Genomic DNA, 23,310 nt, shown 5'->3' on the forward strand with positions numbered 1-23,310 from the left:
AGCTTGTTGGTCACGAACCTGGCCACAAACATCTCGGCCAAGCCTTCTCATGTCTTTATGCTTCCTTTTGGTAACTTATGGAACCAATCAGATGCAATTTCCCCAAAGGATGAGGGGAATACTTTGCAGAGCAACGGCTCGTTCCCGCTATATAATGCCATTGAATTTAGGTATAGCCCAACATGAAAGTTTGGATCTGACTTACCATCATAGATTTGAAACCTCGGCATATTGAATCTCTTGGGCGGTTCGAATTTGTCCAGTTCCACCGAGAAGGCTATTTTCGGTTTTACTGGGGAGTTTATCTCGGCTTCTGCATTCTGCTGCCTCCTTTTGAGGTAGTCCCTTAGGTCTTCTTTGCTCCTCCCTGGAGCTCGGCTGTCTTTGGATTTTAGTCTTTTTGGTACACTGCTTTCGGCCTCGTGGTGGGTCCGTTTGGATCTTTCTTCATGGGTTGTGTCAAAATGGAGTACTTGCCCCTGAACATGTCGATGTTCTTTGGGGTCTGGATTCTTCATGTGGTGTGTCCTTCGGGACTCTTCTTGCCTCGGCTTTTCCCGTCCGACCTCCCTGGAAGGCCGGTGAGAATGCCTTCCGCTCCTGGTATGCTGAGGGACCTCGGGGATTGTTTTTCTTCCACCCTTCTGAGTGTTGGTCGCTGGCATCGGCGTATCTTGCAGCGGGTATGGTGGCTGCATAACATTATTCTGCATCATGAAGTTGACGACTGACTGAAGGTCCGCCAACTTGTTTGCTAGTTCTTTCACTTCCTCATCCCTCCGTAGGCACCTGTCCCTCCATACCTGGAGGTTATCTTCATTGTAGTACTTTCCTTGGTTTGTTCTTTTTGACGTGTCGCCTTCTGGGATGACGTCGTTCTCTCTGTGACCCTGGTCACAGGCTTCTGCATAGTGGTTGTCTCCTTCAATGTCAAGGTCAATTGGTCTGCCACTCCCAGTGGGGGCGTCATCCCCAATATTTTCCTGCTGTCCGTTACTGGCCATCTATTCTTCCTTCGTTCCCACAGACGGCGCCAAATTGTGTGGGTGAAAATCTGACCACACTGCCCGTTTAGTGATCAGCTGGAGAGCACAGGCAAAATAGATGGCTTTAGCAACCTGTAACAGAAAGAAAAAGCTCCGGCGGTGGTTCTTCCACCCGGGGGCACTCCGACGATCAAGTCAGTATATCTCTAAAAGATAATCAAGTGCTAAACTGAATACTCAAAACATAAATTACATACCTTAGACCCACGGGGGTGCCTCTCTTTTATAATATACTCAATCCAAGTCCCACTAGAAGTATGACTTCATATGAACTCCAATTTACTGCTTACTCTGGACTCTATAAGAGATAAAGATAAAACTCCCTAAGAGCTTTATCCTTATCTTGGTTAAGTCCCCTCTTTGCCATAGGACTCTTGTCCCTTATCTGCTTATCTCGGATTCCGATATCTTCGGGGATAACCTCGGCAACTCCGAGATCATCTCGGCTTAACTACCAGGACACGTGGCACCTCGGCTGACACGTCGGCGTCACCATGCCACGTGTTGGTATTCAGAAAATACATCCCCACACTAAACATCCATCTTCTTTATGCATCTCCTTCTCTCATCCTCTCCTCTGAGCCTTTATTTAAGTTTAGAGTATGAAATGATTTTTTTGTTTATCAAATTAGGCATTAATGGATAAGAGTTACATTGGGCCAAACCGACATACAAAAATGAAGCTCAAGCTTGCCTACGAGCCAAGTCCATCGAGCTTTTTCTGGTAAGCTTGGGCTAGCCGATCTGCGAACTAGAACCTTAGCCCAAGCCCTACCCAACAAGCTTGTCTTAGACGGGCTCTTGGTTGGGGCAACGGGTCACTAGGCCACCTTTCGCTAGCTAAGATTTAAGGTTTAGTGTTTAGATGTTTTTAATTATTTTTATATTTTTCACTTAATTTTTCAAAATTATTGATAGTCTCGTAAATTGGCCCAATTGGTTGTCTTTTACGGTTCAACGAGTTGTGCTTCAAACTCTAGACTTAAGTCCAATCTAATTTGAGTTGGGCCATTCGGGATATAGGCTTGGATCAAATAAAATCTCACTAGGCCGGATTGTGAGTTTTTGAGCCAAATGATAACTCTTTTCAATCAATACTAATTTAAACAATCATTTTCAATTGAACCACACGATCTCAAAAAAAAAAAAAAAAGAGAAGTGAAAATAACTCTTTTTTAATATATTGAATTTTACATATGAATATGATTTTTTTTTATTATTTATGAATACACATAAAATAAAATAAAACAGTGAAATACATAACATTTCTCAAATCTGGATCGCACATTTTGTCTGGGACCCATTATTATGCATGCGAAGAATTCATATAAATATGTGATTTGCAATGCTTACCAAGGGCAAGGGATAATTTTTTTCTTGAATAATTAATGCTTTACATACAGACAACTCATTTTTATAGGCATGTGCAGGACCTTTCCATAGAATTCTGCCCCCATAAAGTTCATTCTGCTAAAATTATGGCTGAAATGAATTGTTTCACGATGGTGTTATATATACTAATTAATGCTATGTTATTATTGATTTCATCTATTATATAAATTTTAAATATTTTAAGTTTTTAAAATTATATCATATCATTAATTAGTATATTAGTTAATACATTAAATAGTATGTATAATATTATTTATTAGAATAATGTTTGAGAGCCACAATTTGTGTGGCTCAAATGGCTCAAAGCTGTCAAAACGACGTCGTTTTGGCATGTTTTATGCTCAAAACGACGTCGTTTTGATAGTTTTGAACCATTTGAACCACAAAAATTGTGACCCTCTACCATTGCCCTATTTATTATTCCAAGGTCTGAAAATTTCTCACGTGCTAAAGTCATATAGTAAGCTCAAGGTACATTACACTGAACTTTTTATAAGTTTGTACTAGTTTAATAAAAATTACACTTTCTGTTTTTAGAGAAATTTATATTTATTTAACAAGCTCAAATACTTTGATAAAATTTTACTATTTATACGGACACAGAAAAATCACGTACTTATCGTTAAAAAAATCTAACGAAAAAAATGATTAAAACTTTTACTTGATCACCATTTACAAGATAAAACTCTCATAGTTGAACGGAGTTTTCTGACGTCCAAGTTAGTTCTCTAATAACTTAGTCCGCCAATATTATTAAAATATTTAATGGACAATTTATATGGAGAAAACAACATATGTCAACCCATGAGAGTGTGGTCTATTTATAATAGCCAATGACTTACTTAACAAGTAGTTTGAGTGCTTCAGAAGTCTTTCCCAAATAGTCTTCAATTATCCGTAACTAAGCCATGTGACAGTGTTGGCACGTACATAATTCTCATGATGATTTTTATAAGTAACATAACTTCAAATAGGAGTAGTAAAATAAACCAAACTATTTGAAAGTGACAAGTCAAAAATTGAATAGCTATTAAAATTCATGTTTTCAAATTAAGTTTGACTAATTGATTACTCAGCTCAATAGACATACATGCATTATAAAAACTACATATTCAAATTTGACTCATCAGTAAACATGTCAAACTTAGACATATTTCAAATATCATATCAAGTTCATAAGATAGATGTAAATCATTTAGTATTCAGCTCATTTAAGTAATCCATTAATGCAGGGAGGAAATGTAATTTGAATGAGGTTTTTTTTTATGATAGATCTCTTTGCAAAAATAGTCAATTGACTTTATCCTTAATGTGAATTTTTATGATAAAAAAATACAACAAAATCACTAACTCAAGAAAGTGTACACATGTCATGTAGTCGATAAAAAAAAATGTTTTTTAGCTTTCAAAGTCTTGACCGTTAAGAATACAAATTCCATGAGAACATTCTTTCATTTTAAAATGAGGTATTCATGGGCTGCTGACTTTAACCCTTTTTTTTCTTTTTTTTTTTCTCTTTTTTTTTCTCTCTCTTTTTTCAAATCTCGCAAAAGACTGATTATTTGATGGTGTTAAAATATTATTTCTCATCATTTAATATTTGATACTTGTCAAATTATTTTTTAAAAAATTAATAAAAATATTAAATTCTATTAATTTAATCAATAAATATCAAATTAATACATCACATGAATTTGTCTTATAACCAACAAATATTTTTCTCTCATAATGTTTGACGTGGTTGAAATTTGGAAACTGCGTTACTATTGGTCAGCATGTTGACTATGAATACGCGTGGATATATATAGGAAAATTACATATCAGTATAATTTTGTAAAAATAATTACAGATTATGGTAAATTTTATCAATATTAATAATTAAAATCATAATATTTTCAATATATTTGTAATTATATTTTTAAAAAATACATTAAATTGTAATACTCCCATATATATATATATATATATATACTAGCAAATGACGTATGCCTAAAGATACTCCCAACGCAAATTACACTCTCTAACCGTAATACACATTAAAGAATAAATTAATAAAAATTTTAATGATTTAATAATTATATATTTGAGTAATGTAAATTACATAATCTAATTTAAGAAAAATACTAAAATATAAAATTTGAAGAAATGCTAATCATTACTTTTTTTATCATTTTATTTCACTTATTAAGTATATTGATGCAATCAGACTCATGTATGTGTTAAATTCATATTATTTAATAAATAATAGAACTAGCCAGTCTAGATAGAAAATCACCTAGGATGTGAGTAGTTCCAATATAGTTTTGGTAATACATAGCCTTTGTTTGGCATATAGTTTTTTTGGATTTTTTAGTTAAAATAGTCACAAAAAGATAAAATAGACTAAAGCCAATATGACAAAATGTCATATTCAAATCATAATTATTTTATTTTTTCTCTCACAAAAATAAAAAAAAGTCAAAAAATCTATCTCAAACAAAGCTTTTTAGCCTCAGGCTAACATAGCTAAAAAATAAAAAAACTAACCCACATCCCAAACAAAGTCATAATAGTCCTCTAAAAGTTGCAACTTACACAAATTTGCAATATTAATCTTTTAACAGCAGTGGAATGTAAAAAATATAACTATTTTTAACTTTTTAACAATTTGACAAATTAAAAATGACAAAATCATAATATAAAATTTAAGATACTATGCAAAAGTAATCAAATAGAAAATGGCATTCATAAATTAAACATTGCTATGACAACTTAATTAGTGACGCATCTAAACAATAATATGCACCACATTCAAGCTCTCTAATGGAACTATGAGGACAAAGTTGAGAACATAATAAAATAGGTAAGTAAACGTCAAATATCCAAGCTGTTAACTTATCTCATACCCCTATCACTTGTAGCACTTCCAAACCAACTATGTTCATTTGCCATTACATAACACTGAAGTACATTGACATGTTTACGAAGTAACAACACTCAAGACAACATAGTGCATATAATAAAGTACGATGATTTTTAAAAATGTTTCTCTCATAAAATATTAAAAGAATAATTTTAGCATTCAAGGATTTTAAGAAAATAAACATATATCAATTTCAACAATTTAGTAATTAATTAATCTAATAAAAATATATATTTCATCTTGCAATGCAAAACAATTAATGAATCCAATAAATGCAAAATAAAAAAGAGACTTAGGGTTGTTGTGCATAGTGCGCAACAACCACATTTGCACGGCTTATGGGATCCATTTTAGGGCTCATTTCGATAATTTAAATCGTTAATTTTTTAAAATATATTGATTAAAACACACCTATGAAAAATCAACTTGATTAGATACATGGGATTTTTGGTGAGAACCCCCTTCCATGAGGCCTATTTTGTCTCAAGCCCACGGATGAAAACAATGGCCCCAAAAGCCCTCAATTAAAAAAATAGCATGAATTGACCGAAATGTCCATCCATATATAAGGGGGAAATATGAAACAATTACACCGTTTCTCTCCCTTCCCTCTGTTTCATCGATTGAAAACCCTCGTCTCCTCTGAATATCATCATTCGAAATTCCTAGCAACGATTGTAACCCTTCTCTGAGTCTCATTACTTTGGCTCTCTGGAGCTACTTCGTTACAGTTTCGTCGATTGAAACCCTAGCAAGGTTACAGGTTCGTCGCTTGGCATTACGCTTTACTCTCTCTCTTGGACACACATTTTACAGGTGATTTTTTCCTCTTTCTGCTAGGTTTTCCATATTATGAAGTCTGCGTGGGTTTGTTTTCATATTGGCAGTGGTGTATGAGATTACGTTGGGTGAGTAGAATTTGGGATTTTTGGTTGGACTAAGGATCATCTGTTCTAAAAATTTTATCATTATCTTAGAATACTTTAAATTACTAAATCATGTGAGAATGTTAAGATTTAAAAATTTTGAACAGAGTAAAATTTTACTTTAACTCTAGCCTTTCCTCATTACGTTTTGATTTTTGTAGTGTTTTGGTCCTGCAATTTCAATGCTTTGAAATTCACTTGCTTCATGAATTTTTCAGAGTAAAATTTTACTTCCAACCAGAGTAAAATTTTACTTATAATGAGAGTAAAATTTTACTTCCAATCAGAGTAAAATTTTACTTTAAATCTAGCATTTGTTCATTACGCTTTGATTTATCATTTTGGGAGTGGTGTATGAGATTACGTTGGGTGAGTAGAATTTGGGATTTTTGGTTGGACTAAGGATCATCTGTTCTAAAAATTTTATCATTATCTTAGAATACTTTAAATTACTAAATCATGTGAGAATGTTAAGGTTTAAAAATTTTGAACAGAGTAAAATTTACTTTAACTCTAGCATTTCCTCATTATGTTTTGATTTTTGTAGTGTTTTGGTCCTGCAATTTCAATGCTTTGAAATTCACTTGCTTCATGAATTTTTCAGAGTAAAATTTTACTTCCAACCAGAGTAAAATTTTACTTATAATGAGAGTAAAATTTTACTTATTACAGAGTAAAATTTTACTTTAAATCTAGCATTTGTTCATTACGCTTTGATTTATGTAGTGTTTTGGTCCTGCCATTTCAATACTTTCAAATTCACTTGCTTATAACGAGAGTAAAATTTTAATTATTACAGAGCAAAATTTTACTTTAACTCTAGCCTTTGCTCATTGCCCTTTGATTTTTGTAGTGTTTTGGTCCTGGCATTTCAATGCTTTCAAATTCACTTGCTTATAATGAGAGTATATTTTACTTATTACAGAGTAAAATTTTACTTTAACTCTAGCCTTTGCTCATTACGTTTTGATTTCTGTAGTGTTTTGGTCCTGGCATTTCAATGCTTTCCAATTCACTTATTTATAATGAGAGTAGAATTTTACTTAATATAGAGTAAAATTTTAATTTAACGCTAGCCTTTGCTCATTACGCTTTGATTTCTGTAGTGTTTTGGTCCTGCAATTTCAATGCTTTCAAATTGACTTGCTTCATGAATTTTTCAGAGTAAAATTTTACTTCTAATCAGAGTAAAATTTTACTTCCAATCAGAGTAAAAATTTTCTTTCAGTAAAAGTAAAGTTTTACTTTCAGATTCACTTGTTTATAATGAGTAAAATTTTACTTATTACAGAGTAAAATTTTACTTTAACTCTAGCCTTTGTTCATTACGCTTTGATTTCTGTAGTGTTTTGGTCCTGCAATTTCAATACTTTCAAATTGATTTGCTTCATGAATTTTTCAGCGTAAAATTTTACTTCCAATCAGAGTAAAAATTTTCTTTCAGTAAAAGTAAAGTTTTACTTTCAGATTCACTTGTTTATAATGAGTAAAATTTTACTTATTACAGAGTAAAATTTTACTTTAACTCTAGCCTTTGCTCATTACGCTTTGATTTCTGTAGTGTTTTGGTCCTGCAATTTCAATGCTTTCAAATTCACTTGCTTCATAAATTTTTCAGAGTAAAATTTTACTTCCAATCAGAGTAAAATTTTACATCCAATCAGAGTAAAATTTTACTTTCAATAAAATTAAAGTTTTACTTTCAGATTCACTTGTTTATAATGAGAGTAAAATTTTACTTTAACTCTAACCTTTGCTCATTACGCTTTGATTTCTGTAGTGTTTTGGTCCTGCAATTTCAATGCTTTCGAATTCACTTGCTTCATGAATTTTTCAGAGTAAAATTTTACTTCCAATCAAAGTAAAATTTTACTTTCAATAAAAGTAAAGTTTTACTGTCAAACAGAGTAAAATTTTACTGTCTCATTACAATGCTTGTGCATTTTGTTTAGTGTTTATTTGTTTTGTCACATTGTTGTTTATAGTAAAATGTTACACTGTTGATATAGGGAAACTTTTTAGTGTTTGAAAATGGTTGTTAGAAGAAGCAAATGTGGTGATGATGATGATGATGATTTTGAAGTTCCACCAACGGTTATACAAAAGAAGAAAGTCCCTAAAAAAAAGAGCAAAAGTAGTGAAGAAAGTCCTTCGAAGTTGAATATTGTACATGGAGTACGGGAGAGGGAGAACTATATGAAACAATATAGGTCAAATATTGTTTCATTGATAAACATAATGCAAGACACGAGGTTCACTAAAAGACACATTACTGCCCTTGAGAGAACACCTTTTGGGATGTTGTTTAAATGTTTTTGGAAAAAAGATGATGTGGTGTTAAAGAAGTTCAAGAAAGTTGATGATAATGTCATGGATGTGATCAAATCTTATGACTTTCATGCAAAGGGATTTAAGCTTGGGGGAAAAACATGTGACATACGGGACAGTGATGTTACTTTGATTTTTGGGATAAAATCGGGAAAGAAAAAAGTAGATGTGTCATATGGGAAGAAACAAGAATCACCTTTTGTGCAGAGAAGGTTTCGTAATATGTCAAGAATATCTGTAAAGAGTTTGCGAGAGGCATTAGGAGATGCGTTGGAAGGCACAACGAGAGTTGATGTTGAGGATGTTGCACGAATAATGTGTCTATTTGTTGTGGCGACTTTGCTATTACCAACAATTGGTCTAACAGTTGGATGGGCCTTGGTCGCCCTTGTAGAAGATTTGGAAATGATGAATTCGTATGCATGGTCGATTGCAGTTGCATCCACGTTGACTACTTCAATCCATTCTTCATTAGGAAGTCCTGAAAATGTCACTGGATGTGTACTTCTTCTTTTGGTAAGTAAATTGAACTACTTTAAATATTATGCAATGTATCTTTAGAGAATTAACTAATTTTGATTTTTTATTTTATAGTACTGGTTATGCGAGCATACTACCCTCATTCAACCTCAAGGAAAAAATTTGTGTCCAAGGCTCCTTCGATGGGACTTATCAACATTGAGGAAAAAGCTAATGAAGAGGTCATTGCAAACACTAAAGCCCGAAGAGGTATCATCTTTCCAAACTCAGCCTTACTGGTTCACTTTGTTTAAAATTATACGTACATAATTAAATCTTACTCTTGAACAGAGTAAAAGTTTACTTACAGTCAGAGTAAACTTTTACTTTGAAACATAGTAAAATTTTACTTACTCTTGAACTGAGTAAAATTTTACTTACAATCAGAGTAAACTTTTACTTTAAAACATAGTAAAATTTTACTTACTCTTGAATTGAGTAAAATTTTACTTACAATCAGAGTAAACTTTTACTTTGAAACAGAGTAAAATTTTACTTTTACTCTTGAAGAGAGTAAAAGTTTACTTTAAATCAAAGTAAAAGTTTACTTACAATCAGAGTAAAATTTTACTTACTCTTTAACAGAGTAAAAGTTTAAATCAGAGTAAACTTTTACTTGAAATCAGAGTAAACTTTTACTTGCAGTCAGAGTAAAATTTTACTTACTCTTGAACAGAGTAAATGTTCACTTTAAATCAGAGTAAAAGTTTACTTACAATCAGAGTAAAATTTTACTTACTCTTTAACAGAGTAAAAGTTTAAATCAGAGTAAACTTTTACTTGAAATCAGAGTAAACTTTTACTTGCAGTCAGAGTAAAATTTTACTTACAGTCAGAGTAAAATTTTACTTACTCTTGAACAGAGTAAATGTTTACTTTAAATCAGAGTAAAAGTTTACTTACAATCAGAGTAAACTTTTACTTACTGTCAGAGTAAACTTTTACTTACTCTTGAACAGAGTAAATGTTTACTTAAAATTAGAGTAAAAGTTTACTTACAATCAGAGTAAACTTTTACTTTGAAACAGAGTAAAATTTTACTCTAGTGGTTAAAGTTTGCTTAATTGCTGGCTTCTTTTCTTTTTCTATTTTTCAAATGCAGGTAAATCACAATGAACTGAAGCCCATTTCCAGAGAAGAAATGGTCCTCATTTGCAATGTTGATGAAGAAGATGCATTGGAAATAGAGAAAAATTTGGAGACTGAAGAAGATGCATTGGACATGGAGAAAAATTTGGAGACTAAAGAAGATGCATTAGACATGGAGGAAAATTTGGAGACTGAAGAAGATGAAGATCATGTAGCTGATGCTTTAGGAGATGATCAACCTTTGAAGGACTTCATTGATCTTCAAAAGGAAAAGAAAAGGCTGAAAAGTGAGAATATGGCGTTGGTTGAAGAATTGAAGAAAATGAGGGAAACAATGCAAAAAATAGAAGAGGATCAAGAGGCAAAAACAAAAGAAACGATGGAAAAGATGAGCAACACAGAGAAAGAAATGGAGAAACTGAGAAAGGAGATTGAAGTACTCGAATCTGAAAATAAACAGTTGGTTGAACAGATTGAAGAAAATGTAGTTCATGCGGCTACCCAAGGTTTTGCTTCTAAAAAAATGCCACATGCTGAAGGAGTAGAACAAGAGCAAAACATTGGGATTCAAAGTACATTGAAAGAATCACCTATAGTCGTAGAGCCATTGCAAACATCCATGGTCAGGAAAATCAAAATCAAGGCGAGGAAGAAAAAAGAGATGTTTGATTTTGAATGTGAGCCAAGAGAGGCAAAGAAAAAAAAGACCACAAAACAAGCAATTGAAGTGATGTCAAAAGAAATGATTTGTGTTGACAACTTGTCTCTAAGCCAAGCAAAGCCAGTTGAAAGGGTTTTGTTTCCAGATAAGGCTGCAATATGCAAATTGCTTGATGAGAATGATAAGTGTCTACTGAACAAGATTTACAATTTGGAAACCACAGAGTAAGACCATTTTAATTTTGTCAAACAACAGATTTTTACTGTTATCAAACTGCAACGTGTTAATCAACATTTTTTTTACCTTATGACTAGTGCAATCATATGGTCCGGCACAGGAAATGGAGTATATGTTACATTGCATGATGTGGATGCAATTCTGAGAGATGGTGATACTACAAATAATGTAAGTGGCCATACAAGTTTCAATGACTAGTGTCCACTTTAATAACTAAAAATAGTTTATTTTATTAACATATATTTAATTGATTTTTGTTTTTGTAGGTCATTGACAGCTTCATAGAAATGCTTGAGATTGAGCAACAAGTCAAGAAGCCAGAAAAGAATAAATCATTCTTTTTCTCAAGCCTTTGTTGGGTAAGCCATCAATTTGTATTTTAGTTTGAATTGATAAATTTTTACTATGGTTTAATGTAACATTGTACTGTATTTTGGAGTTAATTTTTACTATTTGGTTTGCCAAAGATTGACAACTCATACAGTGTGTCACTAACACAACTTGAGACATGACACTCTTATATGATTAAATGCAGTCTTTAGTGAAATGGGGTTATGGGGAGCTGAGAAATCATTTAATTGATAAAGTCCTTCAACAAGATTTGAGTGGATATAGATACCTTCATTTTTGCATGAATTCCAATGGGAACAAAAAGGAAGAAAAACCCTACCACTGGACACTTCTTGTATTTGACACTGAACTTGATGAGTGGAGACATTACAATTCTTTAAGGCCAAGAGACAACAGAGAAGATCCTTACCTTAAGGATGCAAAAAAGATTGTAAGTGCTTTGCATTATATTAACAGTAATTTTTTGTTGTGTTTTATTCTTGAATTTAATCGTGACCAAACAATTATGCAATGATGTTAGATAACATATGTCGATAGCAAGTTGGCCAACAAAACGAAGAGAGGTAGAAGAAAGTTTGCAAACTTGGTTTCGGTGAAAGATAGTCCATAACAACGCCCAACATCGTAAGTATTTCACGCTACTATTACATGCTTGAATTGGTAGTTTTCAAATTTGACTAAATCTAACAAGATATTGATTTTTATTTAACAGTGTTGATTGTGGAATTATTGTATGTTATATCATGCGCCAAATCATAAGAGATGAGCCTATTGCAAATTCTATGGAAGAGGATGAAATTAACAATTTCCGAGCGTCAATAGTGTATCAATTTTTGAATGATTATCCAAAAGCATGGACTGAGGAACAGTTCAACCTCAAACAAAAAATGGGCAAGAGCTAAGACCTCAAGGATGACAATGTGGACAAGTTCTGGGGAACTACTGTGAATGATTTTTGTAATTTCGGTTTTTGTAAATGAAAGAACGGTGAAAAAGTAATTGTAAGTGAAAGAATACTAAAAGAGTATTAGATAGTAGATGCTATGTCTATTGTTCTAGTAAATTTTACTGTAGTTTGGTGATTATTATACAAGGATATTTTGTTTTGACTGAGAATGAATGTTGTTATGGATAGAATACAATGATACAGGTAGAGGCTTAAATTTTTTTTCACTGAATGTTGCTATGAATGCTGGAATGAATGTTGCTATGAATTTTGTTTTGACTGGGAATGTAAGTGAAATGAATGTTGCCATGAATGTTGTTTTGAGTGGGAATGAATGTTGATGATATATGTAGTTGTGTTGTTAGATTTTTTTTGCACAAAGATTGCATGATGATTATCAGGGGAGTTTGTGTGTTGTGGATTTTGGTGCAAGTTGGAAATATTTTTCTAAGGAGACTAACATATTTTCTGAAATAAAGCAAAATTTTACTTTCAAATGAAGTAAAATTTTACTCTGAAATGAAGTAAACTTTTACTCTGCATAAAAGTAAAATTTTACTCTGAAATAAGAGTAAAATGTTACCAGAAGAATCTGAAAGTAAAATTTTACTCTGCATAAAAGTAAAATTTTACTCTGAAATAAGAATAAAATGTACACTCTGAATCTAAGAGCAAAATGTTACAGCCGGAATAAGTAAAATTTTACTCTGTATAAAAGTAAAATTTTACTTTGTACAAAAGTAAAATTTTACTCTGTATGAAAGTAAAATTTTACTCTGAAAGGCGAGTAATATTTGGACTCTAAATCTAAAAGTAAAATTTTACTCTGTACAAAAGTAAAATTTTACTCTGTATGAAAGTAAAATTTTACTCTGAAGGGCGAGTAAAATTTGGACTTATCTAAAAGCAAAATGTTACTCTGCACTAAAGTAAAATTTTACCCTCCATAAAAGTAAAATTTTACTTTGAAATAAGGTAAAATTTTAATATAAAAGTAACATTTTACTCTGAACATAGTAAAATTTTACTGTGAAACCACAAGCTCCTCACACCCATAGACAACCATTCAACGACAAAACAAATCAGAAACTAGAACAGACAACCATTCAAGAACATAGTAAAAATGTCTTTTATTGCAATGTCTCCTGACAAATCTAGTCTAAAAGACTATACTATTATTGTTATGGACTACTTATTGCAGAAGAACTGCATTATTTTTATACTTCTATTATAAAATCAATAATGTCTTTCACGGCAATGCCTCCTTGCAAGTCCTCCTATTATGACCGTACTTCTCGCATCTACCACACTGTACTCGTCTTATCTTCTCACCCCTAGATGGGATCCTATTCTTCCTTGGCCTACCAGGTGGCTTCTTACAAATTGGAGGAAAGACAACAAGATCATCCATAGCTACAAGAGGTTTCTCAACAGTGGGTATTGGATAAATGGACTCAGCATAGCAATCTTTGAATTTGCTAGTGTAATAAAATGGTTCTACATGTGCATACAAATCACCTTCGCTCTTTTGGATAGCAGTCGCCGCGTGAGCACAAAGAAATCCATTCAATTTCCATTGGTAACATGAGCAAGTTCTATTCAAGAGGTCAACGCTAACCGATGACCGGGATTGAACCTCAAAAACGTGATCACTTGAACGACTAACCAACCAAGTTCTTCCACTTTTAAGAGCATTTACTAATGTTGAATCCATCTCCGGACGAAGAAAAGTATTCTATTTCTTAGCTTGTTCTCTCCTTCTCGACATCAAATCCATGATCTTCAACCTAATTGAATCAATCATCTTTGTAGTGGGAAATGGCGAGCTTGACGGATCCATGAATTGAAAGACTCTGCCACATTCGAGTGCATTTCACCGTATTTTTGTCCTTTAAAATATGCATTACTCCACTTGTCATAGGGCAAATTGGATAGAAACCCACAAACGATCCCTTTTTCCTCATCTTGTAATTCTTTCAAGCACTGATTAAAACATCCTACTGTCGGAGCGTAAGCACACAAAGAAAACAAAAAAACTATTCTACTCCTGAAAGTATTGCTGAAACTTGGACCAGAGAACCTATCTCTCAAATTGGCTTCAAGTGTTGGAGACAAAAATAGTGGTAAGCAGTAGGTAAAACCTTGGGTAAAGCCTCCAAAAGTCCAGCGTTCCGATCAGATATGAAGGTAATTGGTCTTTCATCCAACAATATATTCGACAAATGCATAAAAAACCATTCCCAACTGTCTGTAGTCTCTGTATCGACAATTGCCATTGCAAGCGGGAAAAAACCTGAAAAATAACATTTTACAATTAGTAAGTATCTTAAACGAAAAGGACAAATAAAGTAGATTTTTACTCTGAATAACAATAACATGTTAATTTGAGAATAAGTAACTTGTTACTTTGGAATAAACTATAGTAATATATACCTTGATCCCCATCCTTCGCTGTAGCTGTTAACAAGGTGCCCTTATATTTCCCCTTCAGAAAAGTTCCATCGATAAACAATAGAGGACGACAATGCCTAAACCCTTGAATGGAAGCATTAAATGCAACAAAAAACCTCTTGAACCGTCCACTTTGATGGTTATAGTCAAGACGCAAATAGCTACCAGGATTTGTGCTCATCACAATATCCATATACCATCGAATCTCATCATAAGACATAGAGAAATCTCCAAAAGTAGTAGTCCTAGCTTTCTCAACGCCCAACCAAGCGTGATTGTACGTAATGGTGAGCCCGTATTGATTTGTAAATTGACGCACAACATCAATTGGACGAGTTTGGGGATTCCCACGAACTTCATTAATAATCAAACTTGCAACCAAATTTGAACTCATCCTTGAGTTTTTAGAAGTACGAACTGCAGCTCCACAAGTATGCTCATCATGTAGAGTCCTAATGTAGAAAAAATTATTAGCACTTTCCAGAGATGCATGTACTCGCCATAAACAAGCTTTCGACTCCCGCATTGAACACACAGCAGTGACCTGACACTTCTCATTCTTCACATACACAAACTCAAATCCTATCTCAATGGCATATTTACATAATGCAGTCCGAAAATCCTTTGCACCTCCAATAAATCTTTGACCTACATGAGTAATTCCATTCACCCATCCACAAGACAACAAAATCCTTTCTTCATGTTGACAAAACATAGGGAGTAAATCCATTTCATCATCAGTAATATTGGATCCAGTAGTGTCCCCTGATTCTCCAACTCCATGTTTTTCATTTGAAATGCCCATTTCAGTAATAGTCACATCAACCCGGTCAACACCAAGGGGATAAACAAGCGACAACATATTCTGAAAATCAGAATCATCATCAATCATGCATTGCGAATGTCCAGGCAAACAGTACGATAACAGTATGCAACCACTATTGTCAAACTTCTTCAATTTACAACTTAGGAAATCAGTTAAATCCTTCAACGTGCAGTCTGACACAACCTTGAACACAATGGTACGATCACCATACTTGCATAACAACATAAGAGGTGGAACCATTTTACAAATCTGCAATCAATTAACAGTAAAATTTTACTCTGCATAAAAGTAAAATTTTACTCTGATATAGAAGTAAAATGTTACAAAAGGAATCTAAAAGTAAAATTTTATTCTGCAAAAAAGTAAAATTTTACTCTGCATAAGAGTAAAATTTTACTCTGAATCTAAGAGTAAAATGTTGCGGCCTGAATTTGAAAGTAAAATTTTACTCTCATTGTAAACAGAGCAATCTAACCAGAGTAAAATTTTACTCTGATATAGGAGTAAAATGTTACAAAAGGAATCTAAAAGTAAAATTTTATTCTACAAAAAAGTCAAATTTTACTCTACATAAGAGTAAAATTTTACTCTAAATTTAAGAGTAAAAATGTTGCGGCCTGAATTTGAAAGTAAAATTTTACTCTGTATAAATGTAAAATTTTACTCTCATTGTAAACAGAGCAATCAAGTAGAGTAAAATTTTACTCTGATATAGGAGTAAAATGTTACAAAAGGAATCTAACAGTACATAAAAGTAAAATTTTACTCTGCAAAAGAGTAAAATTTTACTCTGAATTTAAGAGTAAAAATGTTGCGGCCTGAATTTGAAAGCAAAATTTTACTCTGTATAAATATAAAATTTTACTCTCATTGTAAACAGAGCAATCAAGCAGAGTAAAATTTTACTCTGATATAGGAGTAAAATGTTACAAAAGGAATCTAAAAGTACATAAAAGTAAAATTTTACTCTGCATAAGAGTATTTTACTCTGAATTTAAGAGTAAAAATGTTGCGGCCTGAATTTGAAAGTAAAATTTTACTCTGTATAAATGTAAAATTTTACTCTGCATAACAGTAAAATTTTACTCTCGTTGTAAACAGAGGATTCGGACCAGAGTAAAATTTTACTCTGATTCTCTGAAACAAAAGGCACAGCAATAGAACCAGAGTAAAATTTTACTTTGATTCTGTCAAACGAAATCAGATCAAACACAACAAAAATAAATCAAACAAACAAAAATAAAAAAATTCATTACAAATCAACATACCTAATTGAGAAGAAAAACCTCTACAACTCGATCAACAATCACAAATCTCAATGAAACTTTCGTTTAATTGAGAGTGTTGATCATCGGCCACTAAGTAAGAGATGTTCGGCTGCGAGATCTTCAGATCTGAAAATCGTCTTCATCGATTTTGTGAAGTATGATCGATTTGAAGCTCAGATTTCAAATTTTTACGTATGATACTATATAAGGGCAATATTGTGATAAAAAAAAATTAGAAATTATAAAATGTCCTTATTAAGTTAAGCATTTCTTACTCAAAGACTTTTTGAAAGAAAATTAATTGGGTTATCCTTTACCCTAATAAAAAGGCCCAAAAGGGGGGTTCCACCAAAAATCCCTAGATACATGTAATCCTTTCAGCAAAAAGCATTTAATAAGTGTAAAAAATAAATGATAAGTGTAATTTGAAATATAAATTAGGGCAAATTTCACTTTACCCTCTCATGATTTGATTTATGTGCGGACCCCTTGTCATTTGAAAATACATAACCTCCATGTGGTTTGTGAACTTTATCTTTGTTGATTTTATTGAAACTTACATTTATGGTAATGTGTGATTGAATTTATTTAAGAAATCATTCAATTTATACACAAAATCTTTCAATTTATAATGATGTCAATATATTTATTTAAAAAATATAATGTGTGATTGAATTTAATTATGGAATGTTTTAATTTTTTTTTAATGAGCCAGGATTCTCTCTAGCCTAAGAAGATTACTCGATATACTTTAAAAAGTAAATGGTTTGGATTATTAAAATGGGCCATGAAATGGACCCAATAAGCTGTGCTCTGTAAGGGATAGATATGGTGCATAAATGATGGGAGGAATGTGCTAGAAAGTTGTTTTGAGCAGAAAATTTATTTTGATTGAAGTAAATCCAACCGTCAATTATATAGATGGTTTTTTTTTAATCAAATTATATAGATGGGTTAATCTCATCCGTTTTAATCAAATTGTATTAGTGAGACATTTTCAAAAATTATTCCCTTTGATTAGATAGATAATTGTGTCAATTATTCCATCAAATGGAAAATATAGTAGTAACAATACATAATGATTGTCAATTGAAACAACAAAATGTAGAAAAATAAAAAAATAAAAAACTTTCTAATATTATATATGAATTAAAAAAAAAACCAATTAGGGTATATTGAGTCAATTATAATAATTTATAGAACAAATTGTAATTTTTCATGAATTAAAGGATAAATTACAATGACCTCCAATAAGGTTATAAACAAGGGTTAATTGGTAATAGATCCAATATAAGGAGGGTTAACGACACTAGGTCTAAGAGATTTTTTTTTTTGTTTGTTGATGAGAGGTCTACACTTTGTGAAATAGTTTGATGAGAAATTCTAGAAAATATTTTATTTTTAATTTTACCCATTGACTTTTTTTTATTTGTTTGACTTTTCGTTAACTACTTGTTGAAATTATTTTTATTTGTTGAAATTTTTTATCTATTAAAATTTCTATTTGTTTAAATTTTTTATCTGTTCAAAAATTTTATCTATTTAAATTTTTTATCTATTGAAAATATCTGTTTAATTTTTTTGAAACTGTTGAAATCTTTGACCAACAACAACAACAACTAATTTTAGATTCCTGAATTGGGAAGAATAGACACCTCCCCCTAACAAAAAAAAAAAAAAAATTGATAAACCCAATCGTATCTGATTATCTATCTGCCACTATAGTAGGACCATGTAACCAAAACTTTTCATTACCTTTTCTTTTCCCCTGAGAAATTCAAAATTTAAACATAGCTCTCTCTCTCTCTCTCTCTCTCTGTCTCTCTCTCTCTCATGCACACACATACATGAAAGCATGCATGTTTCTGTGCTTGTGAACTTGATTTTTTTCACTGAAAAAAAAAGAGGAAATTTTTTTTCTATTCAACTTTTTTACTAAATTCTATCTATCTATGTTCAAACCTTTCTCTATCTATCTATTATCTTTTTCTCTCATCTGTTCTAACACAAGAACAAAAAAAATGTTAATCTATTTGCAAATAGCTGTTTATCAATTTTCACAACATACAAACAGAAATTTGCAATGGATCTAAAAAAAACAACCAGATAAAAAAACTAATCGTTTGCTCTCAAATCAACATCAACAACAACAACAACTAGATTAACAACAAAAACAAGAACTTAAACCCCAAATCCAAATGAGCAAAACAATCATCTCTCAAATGAGCACCAGAACAGCCCCTTGATCGTCACGGTCAACATGTTTTTGTCGTTAGATCTGGACATCGGAGTAGTGTTATCTGTTCAACAACAACAAAGTATTATCTGTTGACGGTTTCCTCCAAACACCACTGGATTGTGGCTTCTTCTTCAATTGTTTAATTGTTCATCCAATAGATCTAACCCCAGTTTAACAATCACAATACTCATGAAGTAACCTAAATATGTGTATATCTATATAACCCTACCTTGTATGTAGATTCCACATCTCCATTCAAACATTTCAAATTGATAATCTTTTTTTAAACTTTTTTCTTGATCGAACTTGGAACGGTGGCATTTCGAGTCAAATTCCTTCGTTAAAAACAAGAGGGTTTCGGCACGTCACCGCTGCAGTCGTCGCTCTGGTCGCCGAATAGGGTTCGCTACTCTGGCAAGGTAATCACAAGTTAGGCAAATTTCACCGGCGTCAGATTTGGTGGTCATGACCTTGAGCCTCCCAGCCGAAACCTCGAACACATCGCGATTGACTTTCGTGGCGCTGTGAACGATCAGATCTTGAAACCTGCTGTTAGGGAAAATATATGATTCCCCACAAGTAAATCAATTAATGGGAATAAAAACCAAAGCGGAAAAATTAAATCAAAAGCAACACAAGAATTTTACGTGGTTCCCTCAGTGTGAGGTACGCCCACGGGATCGAAATCCGATTCCACTATCAACCAAATAGTTTCCAAACGATTACAAATGAGACACAAATGGACTCACAAATCACCCTTAGGTGTATTCCAAATAATCAAAAATAAATAAGAGGAAAGACCTCACCAAATAAATGAACCAAAATCTTCAGAACTAGAGTTGTAAAAGACCCAAAATAATTAACCCAAATCAATCCATACGCTGCCGCTAAATCCAAAATAAACTTCCAACACTACAAGAATTTACACATTTGCCGACCACTTTTGCCGACCAAAAAAATTTTGGTCGCAAAAAAATGACATTTGCATACCAAATATTAATTAGTCGTGAATGATCAATATTTTTGGCGACCAAATATGAGTTGGTCGCAGAAGGTCACATTTTGGCGACCAAAAATGAGTTAGTCGCAGAAATTGGTATGCTTTTGGCGACCAACTACAAATTTGGTCGCGGAAGGTTACATTTTGGCGACAAAAAAAAATTGGTCGCCAAATTAATACTTTTAGTGACTAATATTTTAGTCGTCGTTGATTGAGATTTGGCGACTAAAAAAGTTTGTTGGCGAAGGTACCTTTTCTACGACTAATATGATGTTTTGGTCACCAAAAGTTTGAGAGGGAAATTTGGCGACAAAAAAAATTTGGTCGCCAATCAAAAAACGACGTCGTTTTGTACCTGGAAAATAGAAAAAAAAAATTAAAAAAAAGCCCTGATCTCCTCTCTGTCTCCAACTCGCTCTCTGTGTAGTATGTTGATCCGCCCTCTCCCTCTTTCTGTTTTCTCTCTCTCAATCGGTGCCCACTCTCTCTAGCTCACCGAAGTCCCTTACCACCATTGCTCACGTCTGTCGCACATCGTCATCGCCCTCTGTCTAATGGACTCCTTATTTCTGGGGGTCCTCACCCAATCTCACTTCATCGCTAACTAGCGTCGCACGCCACTGCTAGCGCCACCGCCACCGCCGCCGCCACCGCCGCCGCCGCCGCATCCTCACAGGTTCTCTCTCACTCTCGGTCTGTCTGTCTGTTTGTCTGTCTGTCTCTCTCCCTGTTTCTCGCTCTCTTCCTCTCTAGCCTTTGCCCTCGGTTTCTCTCTCTCTATATATATATAATGCGGTGAATTTTAGTACGGAGAGAGAGATTTGAGCTTTGATTAATGATTTTGAAGAGGTTTGTCATCTTTTTCCTTCTCCAGAACATGATGGATTGATTGCATTTTTGGTCCATTTTTTATTAATCATTGCTTAGAGCGTAGGGTTTTGTGAGTTTTGCTGGATCATGATGAATTGAGAGAGAGAGAGCTCAATCCATGGACCAAAGCAAATGAGAAGTTCCCTTTTCATCCATTTATATCTGGTAACATTCACATCTTTACCTAGATTCTTAATTGTGTTCTGTTGTTGGAGTTTCAATTATTGAATTCATTTGACAAAAAAGCAATTGTGTCCATTGTTCCCAGTTTGAATGTGCTTTTTTTTATGTTTTTGGATATGGTGTGAAATGGGTAATTGACAATACAATGGAGGGGATTTGGGTATGTACCAAATGGGGGTGTCATCATGTGCTTCTGTTAGCATATGAACTTCATTTTTGGCCTACCCAACTGGGTTTCTCGAGGGATATTTTGGTAGAACCATGTGGACTTGTTCATGCACTCCATGTGTTTGTTAATTGTTTTGAAAGAGACCCATTTCTTGTTATGTGCCTTGAATAGCCTGTTAGATTGTTGGGAAGAGGATTTAATTGTTTTGGAAGAGACCCATTTCTATGATCTATCATGCTTTATCTTAGTTTTCTATTTCAATAAAGTGGTGGTGTGCTACAGAGATGATTCCAAATACCATATTGCATTTTTCTTTTATCATTTGACATATATCTCATCAACATCTTGTGCTTTTGTGCTTCTTGTTATGGCATTATCAACTGATCTTTGAATTGCATGTTAACTCAAGTAGACCTTATTGTGGAAGTCAGTCGGACACTTTAAGTAGGGGTAAACATAAAATAGCCATCTAACACACTATACTTTGTTCAAGTGATAATGCAGAGAACAGAGGAATCTAGAGGATGCACATGCACCAAACATAGAGTTTTTCATGTCATCCTCCAATAGAAAGCATAACAAATGCCCAAGGCTCCAAGTACAACAGTGTTGTTCGCCTTTTTCTACTACCTAAGGTTATTTATTATTTATAGTTTAGAAGTTTTTTTTTTTTTTTTTGATCCAGAAGTTCATTTTCTTTGCTTAATATTTGAAAAATTAACATGCAAATTGTCAATTATTCAATGTTGACTAGTTGTGTTTTTTGGAAGATGCAACAATATTGAACTTAACTCACATATATTGTCATGTGTTTCTGCAGTCTAACCAACCACATACCTTTGTTGTTGTTACTCTCGATCCACCTATCCGTAAAGGCCAAACTTTGTACCCACATATTGTCTTGCAGGTATTGTTGGTTGTGTTTCATTAAGATCACCATTTAAGCTTTCTTAGAGATCATGTGTCCATGTGATGATTTATATTGTACCCTACCATCTTTATGCAGTTTGAAACAGACTATGTGGTTGAAAGCACCCTGTCAATGACTGAAGATCTTTTGAATAGCAAATACAAGGACAAGTTAGAACCATCATATAAGATATAGTGGTGATGTTGTTTCATCTTTTGATGCCATTCCTAATGCACCATTTTCTACATGTTCAAAAGACAATCTGTTGCCTTTTTTCTTACTTTTTTTTTTCCTTTTTTGTGTGTGTGTGTGTAATAAATTACACAATTTTGCTTATATTGTGATAGCAATATATATATATATATAAAACTAAATCTACTCGCTTTGGTATGCTTTTCTTTTCTCTAATACATTAGGGCCTGATTCATGAAGTATTCATTTTGATAATGCGTGGCTTGTCTAGTGCCAAAGTCACTAGACCTGGGAAGTTCCGTAGCTGTCAAGATGGTTATGCTGTTAAGTTTTCATTGAAAGCTGAAGATGGTGTCCTGTATCCACTTGAAAAGGGATTCTTCTTTTTACCCAAGCCTCCAACTCTTATTCTTCATGAAGAGGTAACTTTCTGGCCATACAAATGCTTTAACCCTGTGGTTTACTGGTAGGTGATAGCTATATTATTTTGAATTATATCCGGTTTGGGGTTTACTTTTCAAAATAAAATATGCTTGGTTTGGGGTGGATTGATTTGTTGAACTTGCGTATCTTATTTCAGATTGACTATGTGGAGTTTGAAAGGCATGCTGCTGGAGGCGCAAATATGCATTACTTTGATCTTCTTTTCAGATTGAAGACTGAGCAAGAACATCTTTGAAGGAACATTCAGAGGAATGAATATGACAATCTTTTTGACTTTATCAGGTTGCTATATGCTTCTCATGTTCTGTTATGGAGAGTTGGAAGTTACTGCAAAATGTTCTGATAATTTGATAGGCATGCT

The 23,310-nt window shown here is 33.1% G+C and overlaps 4 protein-coding genes and 1 long non-coding RNA gene across 5 annotated transcripts; 3 read left to right on the plus strand and 2 right to left on the minus strand.

Annotated features, from left to right (window-relative positions):
* The first annotated feature begins 7,691 nt into the window (after positions 1-7,691).
* On the plus strand, positions 7,692-10,219 carry LOC145800765 (uncharacterized). Its single transcript, XM_082890497.1, has 3 exons — positions 7,692-9,110; positions 9,189-9,352; positions 10,216-10,219. The coding sequence occupies exons 1-3, from the start codon at positions 8,298-8,300 to the stop codon at positions 10,217-10,219; spliced, it is 981 nt and encodes a 326-aa protein (XP_082746623.1). The 5' UTR covers positions 7,692-8,297.
* A 2-nt stretch (positions 10,220-10,221) lies between these two features.
* On the plus strand, positions 10,222-12,563 carry LOC145801751 (uncharacterized). Its single transcript, XM_082893456.1, has 6 exons — positions 10,222-11,087; positions 11,178-11,268; positions 11,367-11,459; positions 11,636-11,881; positions 11,972-12,075; positions 12,164-12,563. The coding sequence occupies exons 1-5, from the start codon at positions 10,255-10,257 to the stop codon at positions 12,059-12,061; spliced, it is 1,353 nt and encodes a 450-aa protein (XP_082749582.1). The 5' UTR covers positions 10,222-10,254; the 3' UTR covers positions 12,062-12,075; positions 12,164-12,563.
* Positions 12,564-13,646: 1,083 nt separating this feature from the next.
* Positions 13,647-14,111, minus strand: LOC114272546 (uncharacterized). The gene has a single exon (XM_028214270.1). The coding sequence runs from the start codon at positions 14,109-14,111 to the stop codon at positions 13,647-13,649; it is 465 nt and encodes a 154-aa protein (XP_028070071.1).
* Positions 14,112-14,484: 373 nt separating this feature from the next.
* Positions 14,485-15,914, minus strand: LOC145800766 (uncharacterized). The gene is made up of 2 exons (XM_082890498.1): positions 14,831-15,914; positions 14,485-14,690 (listed from the first exon to the last, which is right to left on the minus strand). Exons 1-2 carry the CDS (start codon positions 15,912-15,914, stop codon positions 14,485-14,487), a joined length of 1,290 nt encoding a protein of 429 aa, XP_082746624.1.
* A 6,067-nt stretch (positions 15,915-21,981) lies between these two features.
* On the plus strand, positions 21,982-22,502 carry LOC114272556 (uncharacterized). The gene is made up of 3 exons (XR_014343400.1): positions 21,982-22,038; positions 22,224-22,310; positions 22,410-22,502. It is a non-coding gene; the product is annotated as an uncharacterized LOC114272556 (long non-coding RNA).
* Positions 22,503-23,310: the final 808 nt, after the last annotated feature.

The sequence above is a fragment of the Camellia sinensis genome, chromosome 10 (genome assembly GCF_055761805.1).
Source record: "Camellia sinensis isolate YWXY chromosome 10, ASM5576180v1, whole genome shotgun sequence".
Lineage (NCBI taxonomy): Eukaryota > Viridiplantae > Streptophyta > Magnoliopsida > Ericales > Theaceae > Camellia > Camellia sinensis.

Bases quoted from the DNA above. Each gene is read 5' to 3' on its own strand.
- LOC114272546 (XM_028214270.1), bottom strand. From the start codon at position 14,111: ATGGATTCAACATTAGTAAATGCTCTTAAAAGTGGAAGAACTTGGTTG.
- LOC145801751 (XM_082893456.1), top strand. From the start codon at position 10,255: ATGGTCCTCATTTGCAATGTTGATGAAGAAGATGCATTGGAAATAGAG. The intron at 11,269-11,366 runs GTAAGTGGCCAT...TTGTTTTTGTAG, and splicing joins ATGGTGATACTACAAATAAT to GTCATTGACAGCTTCATAGA. The intron at 11,882-11,971 runs GTAAGTGCTTTG...CAATGATGTTAG, and splicing joins TTAAGGATGCAAAAAAGATT to ATAACATATGTCGATAGCAA.
- LOC145800765 (XM_082890497.1), top strand. From the start codon at position 8,298: ATGGTTGTTAGAAGAAGCAAATGTGGTGATGATGATGATGATGATTTT. The intron at 9,111-9,188 runs GTAAGTAAATTG...TTTATTTTATAG, and splicing joins GATGTGTACTTCTTCTTTTG to TACTGGTTATGCGAGCATAC.
- LOC145800766 (XM_082890498.1), bottom strand. From the start codon at position 15,914: ATGGTTCCACCTCTTATGTTGTTATGCAAGTATGGTGATCGTACCATT. The intron at 14,691-14,830 runs GTATATATTACT...GTTATTTTTCAG, and splicing joins AGCGAAGGATGGGGATCAAG to GTTTTTTCCCGCTTGCAATG.